General features: G+C 47.5%; 1 protein-coding gene across 1 annotated transcript; it reads right to left on the bottom strand.

The window, feature by feature from the left end:
* Window positions 1–391: 391 nt before the first annotated feature.
* On the bottom strand, window positions 392–14,471 carry GJA5 (gap junction protein alpha 5). Its single transcript, XM_017830798.1, has 2 exons — window positions 13,888–14,471; window positions 392–3,282 (listed from the first exon to the last, which is right to left on the bottom strand). The coding sequence occupies exon 2, from the start codon at window positions 3,232–3,234 to the stop codon at window positions 2,125–2,127; it is 1,110 nt and encodes a 369-aa protein (XP_017686287.1). The 5' UTR covers window positions 3,235–3,282; window positions 13,888–14,471; the 3' UTR covers window positions 392–2,124.
* Between the last annotated feature and the right edge of the window lie 2,011 nt (window positions 14,472–16,482).

Raw genomic sequence — 16,482 nt, 5'->3', positions numbered from 1 at the left:
GCTTGGGGCACAGGTTTTGCTGCCCTCTCCCTGCTGAGTTGGCCTCCCATCACAGGTGACCTCTCTGGGTGCAGAGATGTGCCAGGAGATGCAAGGGTTGAGAGTTTCCATTGCTAGAGGATGGAAGCTCTGCCCTCTGACCAGCTCTTCCCAGTCTTCCTTGGTGATGCAAAGTCAGGCAGGGGAGCTGGAGGGGGTTTCTGTTAGCCAGTCAATCAATCATTTCCCAAAGTTTATTATTTATCCCCCTGGCCAAACCCTCCCCTCATTCCTGCCACTCTGGGCGATGGGAATTTTTGTGATCTCTGAGCAGCAGAGGCTGGCGGGCAGCCTGATCGATGCTAGAGCTCGTACTCAGCCACGTGAGAGGAGAAACATCAACAAGGAGAGATGGAGTTAGAACTTTATTAGGAGAAACCTAGACACGATTGACTAAAAACACATGTTAAGGAGAACACACGGGCCTTTTCAGGATTAAAAAATACAAATATATAAAAACTTACAAACAGAAAAAAAAATGGTTTTCCCCCCTCTGAGTGTGTGAGCATGTATGTATGTGTACAGGGAACTGTACCAAAGCTAACTATGTATCAGGAGCAATGACTCACAATGCCTTTCAGTGGCCCTAAGAGAGGGAATGGCTCGGTCCCCTCCTAAGCTGGTCCCTGGCCACTGGCTCGTGCAGTCCTGTGTTGGGAACCCTGCTGTGGCCCGTGCCTGATAGGGCAGTGTGGGGTAAACAGCAGGGAGCAGCTTAGCTCTGTTTAGCAGGTATCTTTACCAGAGGGATGTCAGCTCTGGTAAAACATGTCTCGAATGGGAGCTGCCTACAGACCTCCCACACCAGACTCACTGCGCAGTGCTGGGCCCCGGTGGTTGCCCTGAGAGGCAACAGCGGTGGAAAGACCCAGCCCATGGGTGATTTCTTATGCCACGTGTGCTAGGGATGGAGTGGAGATGATGACCTGATAGCAGAGCAGGGACTTGCTGTGAGGACAAATGACTCGTGCTGACTGGCTTGAGAGAGCAGCCAAGACGACGATGTGTATGATGTGCAGGACCTGGAGAAGCCTCTTGCTCCTTGCAAAAGATGCTGAAGTGTTTTGGTAGGTTGGTGAGAAGACACAGGCCGTACCAGATAAACAGAGGATGCTTTACTCTCAAGTGGGCAGCTGGCAGCACCCTTTCAGCAGCATTCAGGTTGCTTGAAAGATGAGTTTAAAAAGGGGGAACTCACTTTGTTTCCACATGGTAATTCCTCTTTTTTACTAGGAAGATATCTGTTCTCACAGGAGAGTCTGTCTTTCTGTTAATGGATGTCTTGCTTAGAATTGATGACATAAGTATCTTGGGAAAATTCCCTGGTCTTCATCAACTGGTCATCTAAGTGATTTCCCTGGGGCCAGTCTGCTGCCCTGACTTGGGAATGAGGAAGGGATTCCAATGTTAGGCATGAGGCAGCTGTGCTGGGGGGAGCACAGATGTCTTTATTAATGGTGAAGAGTTGCTATATACACAGTGTCAAAAAATTCAAGTAGGATTTATTGTGTAAGGTAAACTGGTATAAAATATCTGGGCTCAGCTAGAGAAAGGGAAGGTTAGAAAGGGCCAGAAAAAAGCAGATGAGAAAGTCTTTCTTTCAGAAAGCCGACTGGTGTGCTTCTGCTCCCTGCAGGTGAGAGAAGCTTCAGCTCAGTATAATTGCCAAGCTGATGTTGCAAATGTTGAATAGAGACCAAAGATGATGTGAGGGGTTTGAGGTCCAGTCAGTCTGTTGAATACAGTGTCTGGGTGGATACCCACTGGGCAGCTCAGGAGGCTGCTGGCCTGTGCTCTACCAGGCTAAGGATGGGAACCTCTCATCCCTGTGAGTCCCATAACAAAAAATACGTCTGAGGGCTTCCCATCCTGAGATTGGTGCCTCTCTTCAGTGCCTGTATCCCAGTGGCTGTCCCTGCCTTAAGCTGTGAGAGGTGCTGTCTGCAGTGTAACGATGATGTTCGCTGGAAAGGAGCGAGAGGGTGTTAACACAGAGAGGTTAGTGGCAAGAGTTTGGAGTCCACTTTGCAGAAGTTCTACTGGGGGCTGAGGCTGCCCCTTCTCCTCGCCCCTGCTGGAGACAGGTCACACAGACAAATCATCTGACCTCGCCTTGCTGCTGGCACGGCTGGCCTTGCTGAACCGGCGCTTCTCGTTGAAGTAGTTCTCGGGGAAGGAGGGTGCTGCGCTTTCACTGGCCACCTCTGGACTCTCCACGTAGCTGGACTTCATGAAAGGCCCTTCACCAGCAGCGTCCTCCTGGCCGTGGACCCTCTCAGTGGCGAAGTTGGCGGTGTTCTGCTGGGAGGCCACCTTGTTGCTGAAGGGGCTGATGAACTTCCCGTTGGCACTTGACAAGCACTGGTTAAAATCCGGCGGGGGAGTGTACATCTGGGCCCTTTCTGCCTGTGGGGCAGACTCCAGTCTGGCGGGGGCCGTGCTGGGGCTGGGTTTGTAGGAGCGGGAGCACCTCTCCTTGGCTTTCTTCCAGCCCAAGTGGTAGAGCTCGGCCAGGCTGAGGAACAGGGAGAGCACGGCCACAGCCAGCATGAAGACGATGAACACGTTCTTCTCCGTGGGACGGGACACGTAGCAGTTGACGGGGTGGGGGCAAGGTGCCCGCTGGCAGATGTACAGGGTCTCCAGGAAGATCCCATAGAGGACGTACTGTCCCACAATGAAGGCCACTTCCATGGCAGTCCGGATCAAAATGCTGTAGACGTAGGTGTTCAGCAGGCTGCCCCTGAGTATGATTTTGCCTCCTGATTCATCCCAGCAAGACAGCTCAGCCTTCTCTGGCACGGAGCACTTCTGCTGGTAGTATGTGTCACCACCGTTCTTCATCTCTCGGGCCTCCATTTCTGCCTCCTTCATCTTCCTCTTCTCCTCCATGCGCACTGTGTGCATTGCGTGGCCCATGTACACCAGGCTCGGGGTGGAGACAAAGATGATCTGGAGGACCCAAAAGCGGACGTGGGAGATGGGGAAAGCCTTGTCGTAGCAGACGTTCTCGCAACCAGGCTGCTGGGTGTCACACATGAAGTCAGACTGCTCGTCCCCCCAGGAGGACTCGGCTGCCGTGCCCAGCACCAGCATCCGGAAGATGAAGAGCACGGTCAACCAGACCTTCCCCACCACTGTGGAGTGTTTGTGGACCTCCTCGAGGAACTCTCCCAGGAAACTCCAGTCCCCCATTTCTGCTCACCGGGAGGGGTGAGAAGTCTTGAGAATTGGACACAGCCTCTGTGGGAGCAAACAGAAGAGAGTGGTTCTAAGGAGGGTTAGGGACTGCCCAGCTGATAATGCATGGAGTGAAATGGTTTGTTTTGTGTCACAAGAAATGTTTTCATTTGACCTGAAATGAATGAGGTCTGGTTTGCTGAAAACTGTTTCATACCCACTGAAAACAATGTGTTGGGTTTGTTTGTTTGTTTTTTAATTCAGCTACTGTGACAAAAAGTGATCTTTTTTTGCATAGCACAGCTGCAACCTAATAAATGGGCTGCCAAAACCTTGAGGGTGAACCAGATGTATTCTTGGTTCAGAAAGTCCTTTCACTGTGGTCTGCATGTTGCATCCTCTGTGGACTGCGTAGTTAAAGCAGCACTCATTTGTCTGCAAACTGTGCTCTGGGGAATCCTTAGTGGGCTGATCCCCTGGGAGTTAGGACTGGAGTCTACAGCTTGGGCTGAGCAGTGCCTTGGCACTTTCATATGTTGCCTTTGTGTAATGCCTGCACCAACAGCTGGAACGTGAAGTGCTCACAGCTCTGAGCTTCAACTATGAGCTCGATGCCACCACTGAGAGAAATGCAGAGAAAACATTTCTGTTGCCCACCTGCCTCTGTCCATGGGTTTTGCTTTGGTTTTGCGGTGTCTCCAGCTGCAAGTGTTTAGTTTTCAATTTTCAGATGTTTTGGGGAGCTGTGTCAGTCCTGCAAACCTTATCCTCTGCCACCCTCTCGTGCCTCTCTGAGAGGGAACTGCTGCAAAATCTAAATGGTTGGTCTCGCTCCTTCCTCTCTTCTGAAGTTCCAAGGCAAAATTCACAGTTCAATTGACACAGACAAAGGAAAAAAAAGCCTCCTTTGAAGTGCCTCCCAAGGATCAGCAACTCCTGGGAAGTGCTGTTGGTAGGCGGTCTGATGAGAGGAAAGGTTTGGTGGACTGGCAGTAAGATTGCAAAGTGAAGATGCAGGACAGCCTGCTTCAGGTTTGTTTCTGACTCTGACAGACTGTTTCTGGACAAGTTATTTAACCTCAAGCATAAAAAGGTAGCAATGGGTTTAATCCATCTTCTGTGGGGCTCTGTGGGAGTGCTTGAGCAATCATTTGATCCAGTTATACTCCCCATACTTGCCTTCCCAGGGCACTGCAAAGCTCTCCCTTGTGCTTTAAGGGCTAGGTGCTATAAAATGTTCAGTATTACCTTGGAGATAATGTTCTCTCACAGTCACTCTTTTGGAAAACAGCATTTTAATAAGTAAATGTAAAAATAATCATCATAATGAAATATTAAAAGCTCTAGTCAAGGTAAAACCCGAAGCCATAGGGACCAAATTGTTAACTCTCCTTTATTGTCCCTTGTCCTGCCTTTAAGAGCCAATTATTTTTATGGTGCAAAGAACGTCTGTGGAGAGTAGACACTGTTAAAAGCTGAAAATTTACTGCAGCCATACTGTGTAGATTTCCCTGTGAGCAAAAGCTGAAGAACAGAGAGACAGACTTGTTGGGGAAGCAATATTCCCTCCTCTGGTTGTGTGAGTGATGTCATTTAATGTAGCAGCACACACGGTGATTTATGCCACTGCTTGTTCGTGTGCTGTGTGTCCATCTGCAAGGATGGATGGGGCAAAAGATCGAAAGTTGAATCCTTAAATTCCTGGTGCTTCTGAGGGCTGCCCTGCGGAAAGGTGAGGGTTGCCCGGGTAAGGAGACAGGGAGGTGGCCGCTTGCTGCCCCACCAGCTGTCAGAGGCTGTGTGAGGTGGGAGAAGGGACATACCAGAAAGCAAAGGATGGGCTTTGGCTCTGTCCTGCTCTGGCAGGCGTGCTGCAATCATGCTGATGCAGATCCTGGTGGCTCCTTGGCGTATGAAGAATGTTTCATCTGCTGCCAGCCCAGAGCTGGAGGAGCAGTAACACAGAAAATCAGCTGGTCTTTCTGGCTCCTCTTGTCTGCACTGGTGAAAACTGGTGAGTGAGTGGGTCTGTCTTACCTTCTGAAATAGCTTTAGTGCAGTTACTGCATTCTGGAGAAATTAGCATATGGCTCCATTCCAGGGGATTCAATACAGGCAGATAAATCAGTGATGGGAAATATTTACAGCCTGTGGTGCTGAAATCAGTATGTTTGGTCTTTTTCCCCCCAGAGTGCAGACAAGGCAACCAGCTACCTACAGTTCAATATATAGGTGTGTCCAATCAATGTCTTTATACTGTAGCACAACTGTATGCGTGGAATATTCCTTACAAGACCGCATGGACAGTGGTGGGTGTCCTCATTTATCCAGGTGAATTTATGTTGTTTTCAGGTGTCCCTAGTGCTCCTGCTGTTGTTAGCTGGCAGTTGCCTTTTCTTGTCTCACCTCGCTGTTTAGCACAAAAATGAACACAATTTTTAGCACAAAAATGAGCCAAAAATGGCTTTGCAAAGGCTGAGTGTTCCTTCCTGCCACAGGGATGTACAGTCACAAACTAAGCCCCTCTTCCCATCAGTTCTACTGTGTGCAGGTTGTTTGGGGTTTTACTATGGCTTGTGTTCCTCAGGGAAGGCCACTAAACCTAGGCACTTGCAAATTGTAAAAATCAGAATGTGCAGAACACAAAGTAAAGCAAAAGTAAGCGCAGGAGGAGTCCAGAAATAAAAAATGTTAATGAATGTGAGAAGAACAGTAATTCACCTGTCTCACACACGCACAGAATTTTTTAAGAGGCTGTAAATCAGAAGGATCCAAAGCTGACAGTCATGAAGGCTTAGGCTAGACAATAGGGACATTTCCTCTGTCTTCCCCTCCCCAGACTGTCTAAAGGAGGGACTGCCCAGAGATGCCTCCTGATGATCCTGCTACAGCCCCAGAGAGAGCTGAGGTGGCTGCTGCAAGGGAGTAGGTGGCCACAGGATAATGGGTTTTAGAAACCAAGAGAAGGACGTTCCTTCCTAGAGCAGTGTTTTTGGCTTAGATATTTGATAGTTATAGCCGAGCTATTCTTGGAGTGCCAGACCAAGGGTCTTCTAGAACATCTATCTCTCTGCTGCCAGCAAGAAAAGAAGGGATCGTTGTCACCCTCCTGACAGCTTTTCCTGGCTATGCAGAGCTGCCACTGACCCAGCCTTTCTCCTCAGGGCTTTACTATTCTTGGGAATTTTCCATATAGTTCTCTTTCCTCATTCCCAGACTACTGTTGCCCTCGAATGCTTTGACCTCTCGGTGTCTGAGCGTCTGCAGCCTTTTATATTCCTAGTTTGGGCTCGGTTGGGCAAATCTGGTCGCTCTCTGGTGTGACTCGGCAAAAAATACCTCTGGGTATCTTTGTGGGGTCTCAGCACCTGATAGAAGAGAGTCTTGACAGCAGGGCCATGCATATTCATGTGCAGTTGTGGGCTGTGCCGCTGCCCTGCCATGCCTCTGGCTGACAGCTTCCTGCTGGATCAACACCGGAGCTGTGCTCAGTCATGGGATCTTGGCACCGGGAAACGCGCGTGCGACAAAGACCAGTGCAGCTTGGCACAGACCCAGCTTAATCATCACCTGGAATGCTACTAAAGCTGGGGAAAACCGAGTATCACACCACAGGCCAAGCCTGGAGTCTGCTCAGCTCCGGGCTGCCTTGTGACTGCCAAATTCCACGATAAAAATACCCCAGTGGGGACAGCACCTGCTGGTACGCCAGGCTGGCTCACACTGCTCACAGCCACTGGCTGCTCTCTGCCATTCCTTTTTTTGCACCACGTTTATCTGTGGGAATAGAAGTGTCCGTTGCCCCTTGAGCAGTTTTTCCCATCCTCTTGGTGTGATGCCACATGCTCTGAAGGACAGGCAAGCACTTCACATCGCTGCTGCTTGCCCCAACCAGCACACTTAACTCTGGTTGGAACTAGCCAGGGCTTGATGAACAGCTAGGAAATTCACACCAGAGAGCCAGGAGGGCTGCTCCTGTGCAATCATTTTTATATGAGTTTATTTCCCTAGGGGTTGTTAGGGAGAAAGTTTCTCCCTCTTTAGAAGACAGGCGAGACTATCAGCGGTGATATAAATAGCTGAGCTCGACACTTCACGCTAGCTTTTCCCACAAGGAAGGTGACAGGAGGTCGCCATCTCTGCAGGATGTTTCTAAAATAAAGTGGAGAGTCTGATTATAACACTGTTTCTGCTCTCCCTCGCTGGGCTCACCTCTTCCCCTTGGCAGGTCCCCGGGGCACGTGGAGAGGCTCTCCGAGGAAGGCTCCTTTGTGTGAGGCAAGCACAGTTCCCAGGGAGGGGGAAAGTATCGAATTCAAAGCCATTTTAATTCTGCCCAGTCTCTGTGCATGATTTGCTCGATAGGATACAAATGCATGTCTCTGATAGCTACTGAGATTTCCCAACACGCTGGAGGGCTGGGGCCCTGGATGTTTTAAGAGGCTCACACTCGGGACACGCAGCTGTGTGTGGAGACCCTGCAACAAGTGCATCCCCTCCAAGCTGCCAAATGGGGAGGCAGCCGTCCCCTTTGGGTGCTGGGCACATGAGCAGTGACAGCCCTTTGCAGTGGAGCATCCAGGCCAGCTGTGGCATGGTCAGTGCCTAGGAACTGCTTGTGGCTTTCCCTCCTCCAGCTGTGTTATCTCACAGGAGGTCCAGGCCAGCACATGGCACAATGGATGTCCACCCTGGGGGTATGTGGGCAGAGATCTTTTCCCCTGTGTGACAGGTTTCACCTGTCAGGCTGGAGCCATACATGAGCAGAGCCCACACTACAAAACTGTCCTTTCACACTTGTAGATGCTTAGGAAGAACACTTTCAGCTCTGAACTGGAGGTTGGTTAATGCTACTTCACTTAAGGGTCTCCAGCCCTCTGTCAGCAGTAGTCCAGCCTCACAGCATCCCACGCAGTGCAGATGCTGTCCTCTCTATCTTGCAGATGGTGGTCACTGCAACACAAAGGATGAACTGCTTTTTTGAGATCACTGTGTTAGAGACAGTCTGGGGACAGAGATCAGGAGCTGTCACTTGCAAACTTGTGCCCTTTTTTCTATGCAGCACTGCCTCTTAAACCTCGTGACAGCAACACAACGCTGCTTTTACAGCACATCTGCTTCTACAGACCACATCCGCTTCTACAGACCACAACCCTTCTCTGCTGAGCCCCAGGACAGCACTGGCTTGGTTACCTGAAAGAAAACCCTCTCGTGCTGCCTGTCTATAGCAGGTACACCTGGCAGAACCAGGGGGCTTTTTGTTTTGATTTGTTGTTTTTTGTGGGAGTTGGTTTTGGTACTTTTTGAATAGGCAAACATTTTGTTATTTCTGGCAGAGCCCACAGCCATGGTCAGTGCCCAAAAAGGAAGTAGCAGCCTTTACAATGTATGTACACAGAGTTCCTTTGTTGCCAGGACGTGGTCAGGAAGCATTTTGGGGACATGTGGCTTACAGCATTAAAAGATGAATAAAGTTAGAAATGCAATGTCCAGTATGGGTGTGATGCTTTGAATTCCAGAGGCTTTTCACAGTTTTGTGACACAGATTGATGCTAAAGCCCACCTCAGCAGGTATCTTTTTGTTCACTGTTTGGCTTTTTCATATGGGTGTACAATAGACAAGCAATGACCTATTAGGCATTTTTGTCCAAGTACCATCCCTCTGGCTTCATATATTCATGCGTGTTCTTATCATAAGTGTCTGCCTGAAACAGGCCAGTTCTTTAGCCAAATTTGATCTGCACATGAATCTGGACTAAATAGTTCTGTACTTATTTATGCTTTTAAAAGAAAAAGGAAAAAAAAAAGACATGTCTGGATAGGTTCCTTTCTAGTTCCTTGGGTTCAAAGTCCTGTGCTGAACCAGTATCAGGGAGAGTGATTTTGACCCCAGTGCTCAAATCTCACCGGAGAGGAACAGCTCTGTGTTAACAGCTCCTGTCCTAGAAGACAGACATCCAACATTGCTTATCTTTCTGCTCCTCCCGAGTTCACTGCAGTTTCTGGGAGGGTCACACTGGTATTCAGACCACTGGCCCTACTTGTAGCTGCAGACAGCTTGTTATTCCCTGACAGGGTGTGCTTTCCCCCTCCTCTCCAAATGTGGAAAATCTCGGAGTTCACAAAAAAGAGAGTGGGTGAGAAGATAAGGGAGCTGAGTGACCTGTCACCTCCCACACACAACCCTGATGCACACAGGGACACAGGCACGGGGAAGTCACTCATCACCTTCACGTGTGTACATCAGGGATGTGTTACACACACAGATGATAATAATATGTAGAATATTTTCATCTCAAGTGGTGGTGGAAGCTGCAGACTCCCGGTCAGTTGAATTTTTATTAGTTGTCTATCCAGGACATCTAATGCTGTTCCCCCACTGTGCTTTCAAATATCCAAATATTAGGGCCAAGCTCTGCCTGATGTAGTCACGGGAGACCAAGAACAGAAAAGACCTTGAACTCAGTTGAATCAAGCTGAGGAATGAATCTATCCCCCTGTCTTTGAAAAGCCTGCATCAAATAGTTACATCATAGTGGTATCCAGGCTTACACTGAGCATGCAGAGAGCACCTTCTGACTCTCTTGGGATTCTCTCCCTTTGCCCTAGAGAAAGGTGGGGCCCTAGAGACCCCAACACATATGACAAAACTGGACTTGGGATAAGCTAAATATGCTTTTTGCTAGAAAAATACCTCATAAATTCTCTCTCTAATGTAAATGCTGCAAACTTGGTACTCTTTCCAGTGTCTGTGTTTGCAGAGAGAAGCAAACCTATACGAATTTGCAGATCATGCTAAATTGGGCAGGCTAAACCAGGCTAAATACGGGTGAGGGGATAGCCAAACAGGGCATAGGGAGCTCTGGAAAATGGAAATACGCTGAGAAATTTAGGGGGCTGCTGTAGTAAAGCTGTTCCTGAGCTCTGCTGAGAGGAGCTGATCTGAAGCACTGCTTAGTCAGTGGGTACAAGGAGACGTGCAGTGATGGCAGGCATCACACTGGGTGCAACATGGCAGCAGTGAAACCTGCCATGTGAATTTAGGCTGGTTCAGAGACTGCGTGAGACACAACTTGTTATAGTGTTGAAATAAAACAGACCAGAGAGGTACTGGGAGAAGGAGAGAGCTCTCATTCAGAATTTTCCCATCCTTTCTTCCTTCCTTCCTCTCACCCCAGTGAGAGACCCTGTCTATCAGTCCTCCATTGCTCTCTTACAGTCAAGCTTTCCCCCCAGGGAGAGCCTTGCCTCAGTTTTTTGGCAGTTTTGACCAGTTAACTCTCTTCAGCACCCAAGTTGCTAACGCTTTCAAACCTCAGAAAGGGGAAATTTTCAGTGACTATCTATTTTCCACTTATTACTAGCTTGTCAAATCTCATTTCTTCCTTCTTTCCAAAAATCTGTAGGGTTCTTTTCACACTCCAGCCTCATTGCTGTATCCTTGCCTCAAGTATTTAACTTCACGTTCAGGGTGAAGTCTCACTATAGCTTGTGAGTGGATTATTTTTTGTACTCAGTGTATGTACATACACATATACGTGCACACATATACACACAAACTTTGAAACTAACTAGTATTAAATTGGCAAAGCCCAGCAGTAGGGAGTTAGGGAATGCAGGGTTACTGTTCTCAGTAATCTTAATTCAATCTCTTTGTGCCTGTGCCTCTTAGCTACGAGTCTCTAACCACATCCTCACATTGTCACCTCATTCTTTGCACAGGATGCTTGCCTTGTTCTGTGCCAGCCTGACTGGGGCTTTCTTGAACAGCAGCTATTCAATGTTTTGTTTTCTCCTCATTGTTCAGTGGGTGGCCTGTGCCTCATTTACTGTACATTATTCAAGTCCGTTCTAAAGACAGAATTATTAGTTTCCTCATGGGTTTTCCTATGGCTTTCAGCACAACGGTATCTGATTGCTTCACAAATATAAATCTACTTATTTTCATTACCACCCAGAGGTGAGGAGATGGTATTAGATCTACTTTACAGCTGAGGAACTAAGGCAGTGAGAGATTAAGATAAAAACTGTTCATTAGTTTTGGAAGCTGTTTGGTGATATTGCTAATCTGTTTTTTCTTTCCAATGTACTTAGCACTATATAATGTGCATTCAAAGCAGAGCTCTGTCTGGTTTATGCTGGACTGGGAGAGTTTATCACTTCCACCAGTTGCACCACATCTAGAAGTCAGATATCCAGAAGTCAGGAGAAACCACTGAGGGCACATTGGTGTAGCTTAAGTGATTTGACCCATCGTGACAGAGGAAATTGGAGTAAGAAGCAAGAATTAACCCCAGCCCTCTTGGATAGCTTTATCTGATTATAAACTGGAGACAGTTTTTCTCCCATCCCACTATTCTCTCCCTTCTTCAGCAGACACCTGAATGCATCTGGAGACCCTGGACTCTGCAGCGGTCACCCTTGCCAGGCTACTTCACTTCCTGAGCACCCCTGTGCCCTGACCAAAGCATCCCTCAGCTTTTCTGCTTCTAAGGGAGAGGAGTTCCATATGGAAATTCTCAACCATTCCCAAGGCACGTCCACAGTGACATAAAAAATAAAGAAAGACGGAAACGTAAGTGTAAACCCCTTCGTTCTTATGTTAAAATCCCCTGACCTCCCTTTGAAGATGCACTAGAGAGACTTAGGGGTGTGCATCTCTCTGCTCATTATGTACTGTGTGGCATCAACATTCCTTTGTTTCAGGGAAGAGTTGAGTATTGTCCATGGAGATCTCTGAGTTGCTTATAGATAGCAGTAAAATTGATTCCCCCCCCACCTCCTCTTTATGAGTTCTTAGCCCAAAGACTGAAAAATCTCTGATGCCTCCTGGGAACTATTTCTAATTTTAAGCAACAGCACCCGATGTGTGGAGCAGCCTCCAAAATGTGCTCCCTAATGACCTGAGTAGTGCTGAATTACTTGTTTCTCCTTGTCTATTTTCAATGCTGGAAGATAAGTCAGAAAACGGGCAAACGTTCGGAATGTGTGAAATCTGCCTGAAGGTCAAAAAGAGAAGAGGGGCTAAGGTATGAAGTTCTGTGTTTTTCTGTCGAGGTTTGAATTTTTAATGCCCATAATACTAAAATGTTGTGATACTACATACTGTTGAGTGGAAAAAAAACAACAACCCCAAATACTTATAGTAGCAGGAATACTTAACATAGTTCCCAAGCGACCGGGAGCCTGATGAGTATTTTAAACCCTGAAGCCTCGGGAATTCTCCTAAACTACTGTTCTGCTCCCAAGGAAAGGGGGAACAAAGTTAGAAATGTGTGCTCTTCTCAGAGTAGATTTTGAAAAATACCAGGAAATGCAGAGTTTTTTTAGCCTGTGAGGCTTCTGAATAGCTGTTTAACCCACTCCTAGCTGCACACACATATGCACACATATGTTACATGCATTAAGTTCTTTAAACAGAGGATCACATAGACAGCAGCAGGGAAAAACTCTCACACACACACTGCTTCACCAAGGAATTTTGGTGGGTTTATTAGCACAGAAAGAGTTCAATGCTTAAGGCTCATGCAGCCCGTGACTTTTTTAGCTGAGATTTGTTCAGAAAAGCTGCTTATATGGTCCTCTAAAGATTTTTTACAGTACTTCAGGGATAGAGGCACTGCCTCAGTTTACCTGAGATGTAAAAACCAGAGTGCCACAAAGCTCATTATACATGACAAATGGGCAGTCAAACAACCCTTTAGGAAATCAAAGGAGCCACCACAATCGGAAGAGGCAATTAGCAGGCAACCTTTACACTAACTGAGGTTGCTTCTTTCCAGGTGAGTGTATAGAGGTACCATATTTTCAAGCTGGTCTGTTCTTTGAAATCTTCGGTGGCAACGCTAGCAGTGTTAAATCATGGAAATGTAACTGAACAATTACTGCAAGTACAAAAAGGAGGGGAAAAAGTTAGGAAGGCAAATAAAAAGAAGCAGCAGCTGCTAGTGTGAGAGAGGACATTTGTCCCTTTAGGTCTGCGTGCCTCCTTGCTGAGGCTGCCATGGGCAGTGTCGGGATGGAGAAGAAAGGCATTCCCCTCGCGGCGCGCGCGGTACGGGTGGCTGGGAGATACGAGCAAGGCACTTCTCTACATTTGAGTTACATTCCCAGACTTGGGGCCACAGACCAGCCAGGACACAGTATTCTCAAGCAAAAGAAACGGCAACATTTTGACACCGTCCTGGCGCGCTTCAGAATACGGGCGGTTCGTGCAGACACTTGATAAAGTGTTTTTACCCTGAGAGCCTCTCTTAGGTAAGAGTTCCCTTCACCACCGTCCCCTGAGCAGGTTGACAGCATGCTGAAATGGGATCTGACAGAAACTGCAGTTTGTCTGAGGATATTTGGGACTCTTATGCTGTTTTCCTGTACATTGAAATCTGTTGGTATCCATGTTCATCACAGGGAGGTTACTCGTCATTTCTGTAGCTGCCTGTGGCAAACACAGTTTAATTTTTAAAATGTCCCAAATCTAGCTAGTAGTGGGAATGTTTTGAGGAGAAAATTTAAGGAAAAGTAAATTTCTTAAGTTATTTTTGGCCAACCTTCTTCTCCTGCCTCTCCAAATCCATCTCTTCCCTTACGCTGCTTTCCCCTTGAGTTTAATAACTTGATCTGCCATCGACACTTCTGCAGTTCTATTATTTCCCCCTCCTGGTTACTTACCTGATTTCCAGTATCTTGTCTTCAGTCTCCTTCCCTTGCTTTAACACTTTCCCTTTTTGCAGTTAAGTTGGACTCCTTGTTCTTCTCAGTTGCTTCGTTTTATTCCTTTAATGTGGTTCTCTCTCTCTTCCTCTCTTTTTCTCCACCCCCTTTCTGTGTCACTTTCTGTCTTCCCCACTGCCTCTCTGCCTTTCCCCCTCTTCTTTCTTCACCTACTTTTCTCGTCTCTCCCACCCCCTCCAGCTTAATCTTTCTATTTTCAAACCTGCTTTCCCGTTGTTTTTCCTTTAAAGACCATGGATCTCATTCCTCCCTCTCCATTCTCAGCCTCTCCCCGTGCCACCCTCCCCATGCCGACAGGATGCATTCGCTGCCGGCTTCGCACAGTCCCTTCCAGTTGCTGCTGCTACTACTGTTCCTCCACACGTCCTCCCACAGATAACATGCTATGGTATAAGCCTCCCCTAAACAAAAAGAGACAGGGTTGCCCCACAGTTACACCAGCCAGATCCTGAAAAGCTTTTTCCATGCAAGATGCCGACGAAGGACATTTTTTTGACTTGTTCAAGCTTAATCCGGAAAAAAAGCAGAACTCGTGTAGAGCAGGGTCTTCCACCTCTTCAAAGAACACAGAACTTGCTCTGCTGGCTCAGACCAGGGGCCCAGCACAGCTGCAGCCGTGTCCCAAAGGGCACCAAATGCTCCCCAGGGGGGTTTTACATGCCCCCTTACTGATAAATAGAGAATAACCTGCCTGTCAAGAGAGGCACCGCCACCACCTCCCTCCACACACACAGTCAGATGCACAAGCATTTGGGCCTTTCTTAAAACTGCTTTTGACGTATCAAGTGTCTGAAGGTCTTGTATTTCACGTATGTGTGAAGCTGAGCCTCTGATTCCTGCAGACCGGGAATGCCCCAGCGAGGAGGGGGAATCAGAGATGCCTCGTGGCTTTGATAAAGGCTGGTCTCAAAGAACCAGCGGCAGGAGAGTGAGGTTTGCACAGAAACTCTGCTAATCTGAGACCTGGCTTGCTGCACACAGGCTTTGGTGGGTATTCCTCCAGGAATCCTTCCTAGGCTGGATATCTCCCACCCAGAACATAACTGCCCAGTGGTCCCTGTGCATCAGCGAATGCAGATCGTGACACAGAAGCAGTCCAGGGACTAAAACACAGTGCTGGCAACTCTTTCTAATCTAATCATTCTTCTCCCACTGATTTAGTTCCCCTTCAGTCACAAGACTGAAAGCCAGTCTACACTGGGACAGTGCTGTGCAGAGGCTACCTCTGGAGTCATGTCCTGTGTGGACACTCTCATTCTGAAGTTAAGAGGGCAATCCTTTTCCAAGAGGGCTGAATCCTCACTGGTGGTTAGTGCAGGATGCAGGACATGCAGTGCACAGTAAATATCCACAGCAGCTCAGTAACCTCCTGGTGTATTTCTAACTTTATTGAAAGGCCTTCTGTGAAACTGGAAATGTTTCTGGAGTTGTTTCTCCCTCTCCTGCCTGGCAGTATTATATCTGTGATGGAATTTCATCGGAGAGAGAATATCACTTTGTGTTTGTTTTTTTTTTGTTTTTCTTTCTGGAGTAATTTCCATGAAGCATTATTATGTAAAGTCATGTTGATTTTATGCCAGTGAAATTGTCAAGGACTTCATCATAGAAGTGTCCAAAAAAAGGTGTTAATAATACAGGTCTAGCTCACAGATGGCTTTGGGATAGGCTAGGGATAAGGCTTGTCAAGTGTTTCTCACATGCTATAGGGAGACAGGTCCTGTGAGAGAGCTGTCTGAAATGCATTCCCTTCCCTGTGTGGCTGACACTTTGCTGTACACTGAGGGTGACCAGGTCTGATTCTCCCTGCTCACTCCTTCGTGTTTCCTGTCCCAGTATTGTTCCTGAATGGCACACAGAGGTAATCGCTGAATCCAGCAGGCACAGTCTAGTTCTGCTGAGTGAACGAGGGAGGGAGAAGGTTTCTGTCCCACACATGCATCATGCACATGTAGCTCTTATGAGCACTTTTTGTGCTGCTGGTAACTATTTGGATTTTAATGCACAGAAAGGAAATGGAGAAAGGCAAAAACCAGGAAGGTGGTGATGTAAAGATACCTCAGCCAGCCCCTCAGTGTGTCATCCCTTCTCTACTGCACCCACTTAAAGAGAAACAGAGGTGTCGTGTCCAGCTCCTCAGCTGTGGAAATAGCTGGTTTTCCCACTGTTAAGCCAGGAAGAAGGATTTTTCCTCCCCTCCCCAAGAGCCAGCTATGCAAAACTTGTATGACTTGAGTAAGGAGAGAAGTGGAAGAGAATGCTCTCCCAGACAGTGGGAATGAGAACAGCTGACAGCTTGCCATGTGCAGCTTGTGGATCTCAGCAGTTTGTGGTGCTGGGGAATGGATTTTGAAGGAAAGGAGAAATAAAGGCAGGATGTAAAGGGAAAATTAGATGACATGTACCATCTTCTGATCAAAGGTAAAGAGGTTTCTTGGATTAAGATTCCTGATCTCCTAGGTAAAAGAAACATAGCAGACCTTATCTGCCTGGAGTTTGGTGAGCTGTAAGATATGCTGTCCCAGAAGAAGCAAA

Source organism: Lepidothrix coronata, unplaced genomic scaffold (assembly GCF_001604755.1).
Source record: "Lepidothrix coronata isolate B3197 unplaced genomic scaffold, Lepidothrix_coronata-1.0 Scaffold183, whole genome shotgun sequence".
Taxonomy (NCBI): Eukaryota; Metazoa; Chordata; class Aves; order Passeriformes; family Pipridae; genus Lepidothrix; species Lepidothrix coronata.
This window is presented reverse-complemented; position numbering and strand designations above follow the sequence as displayed.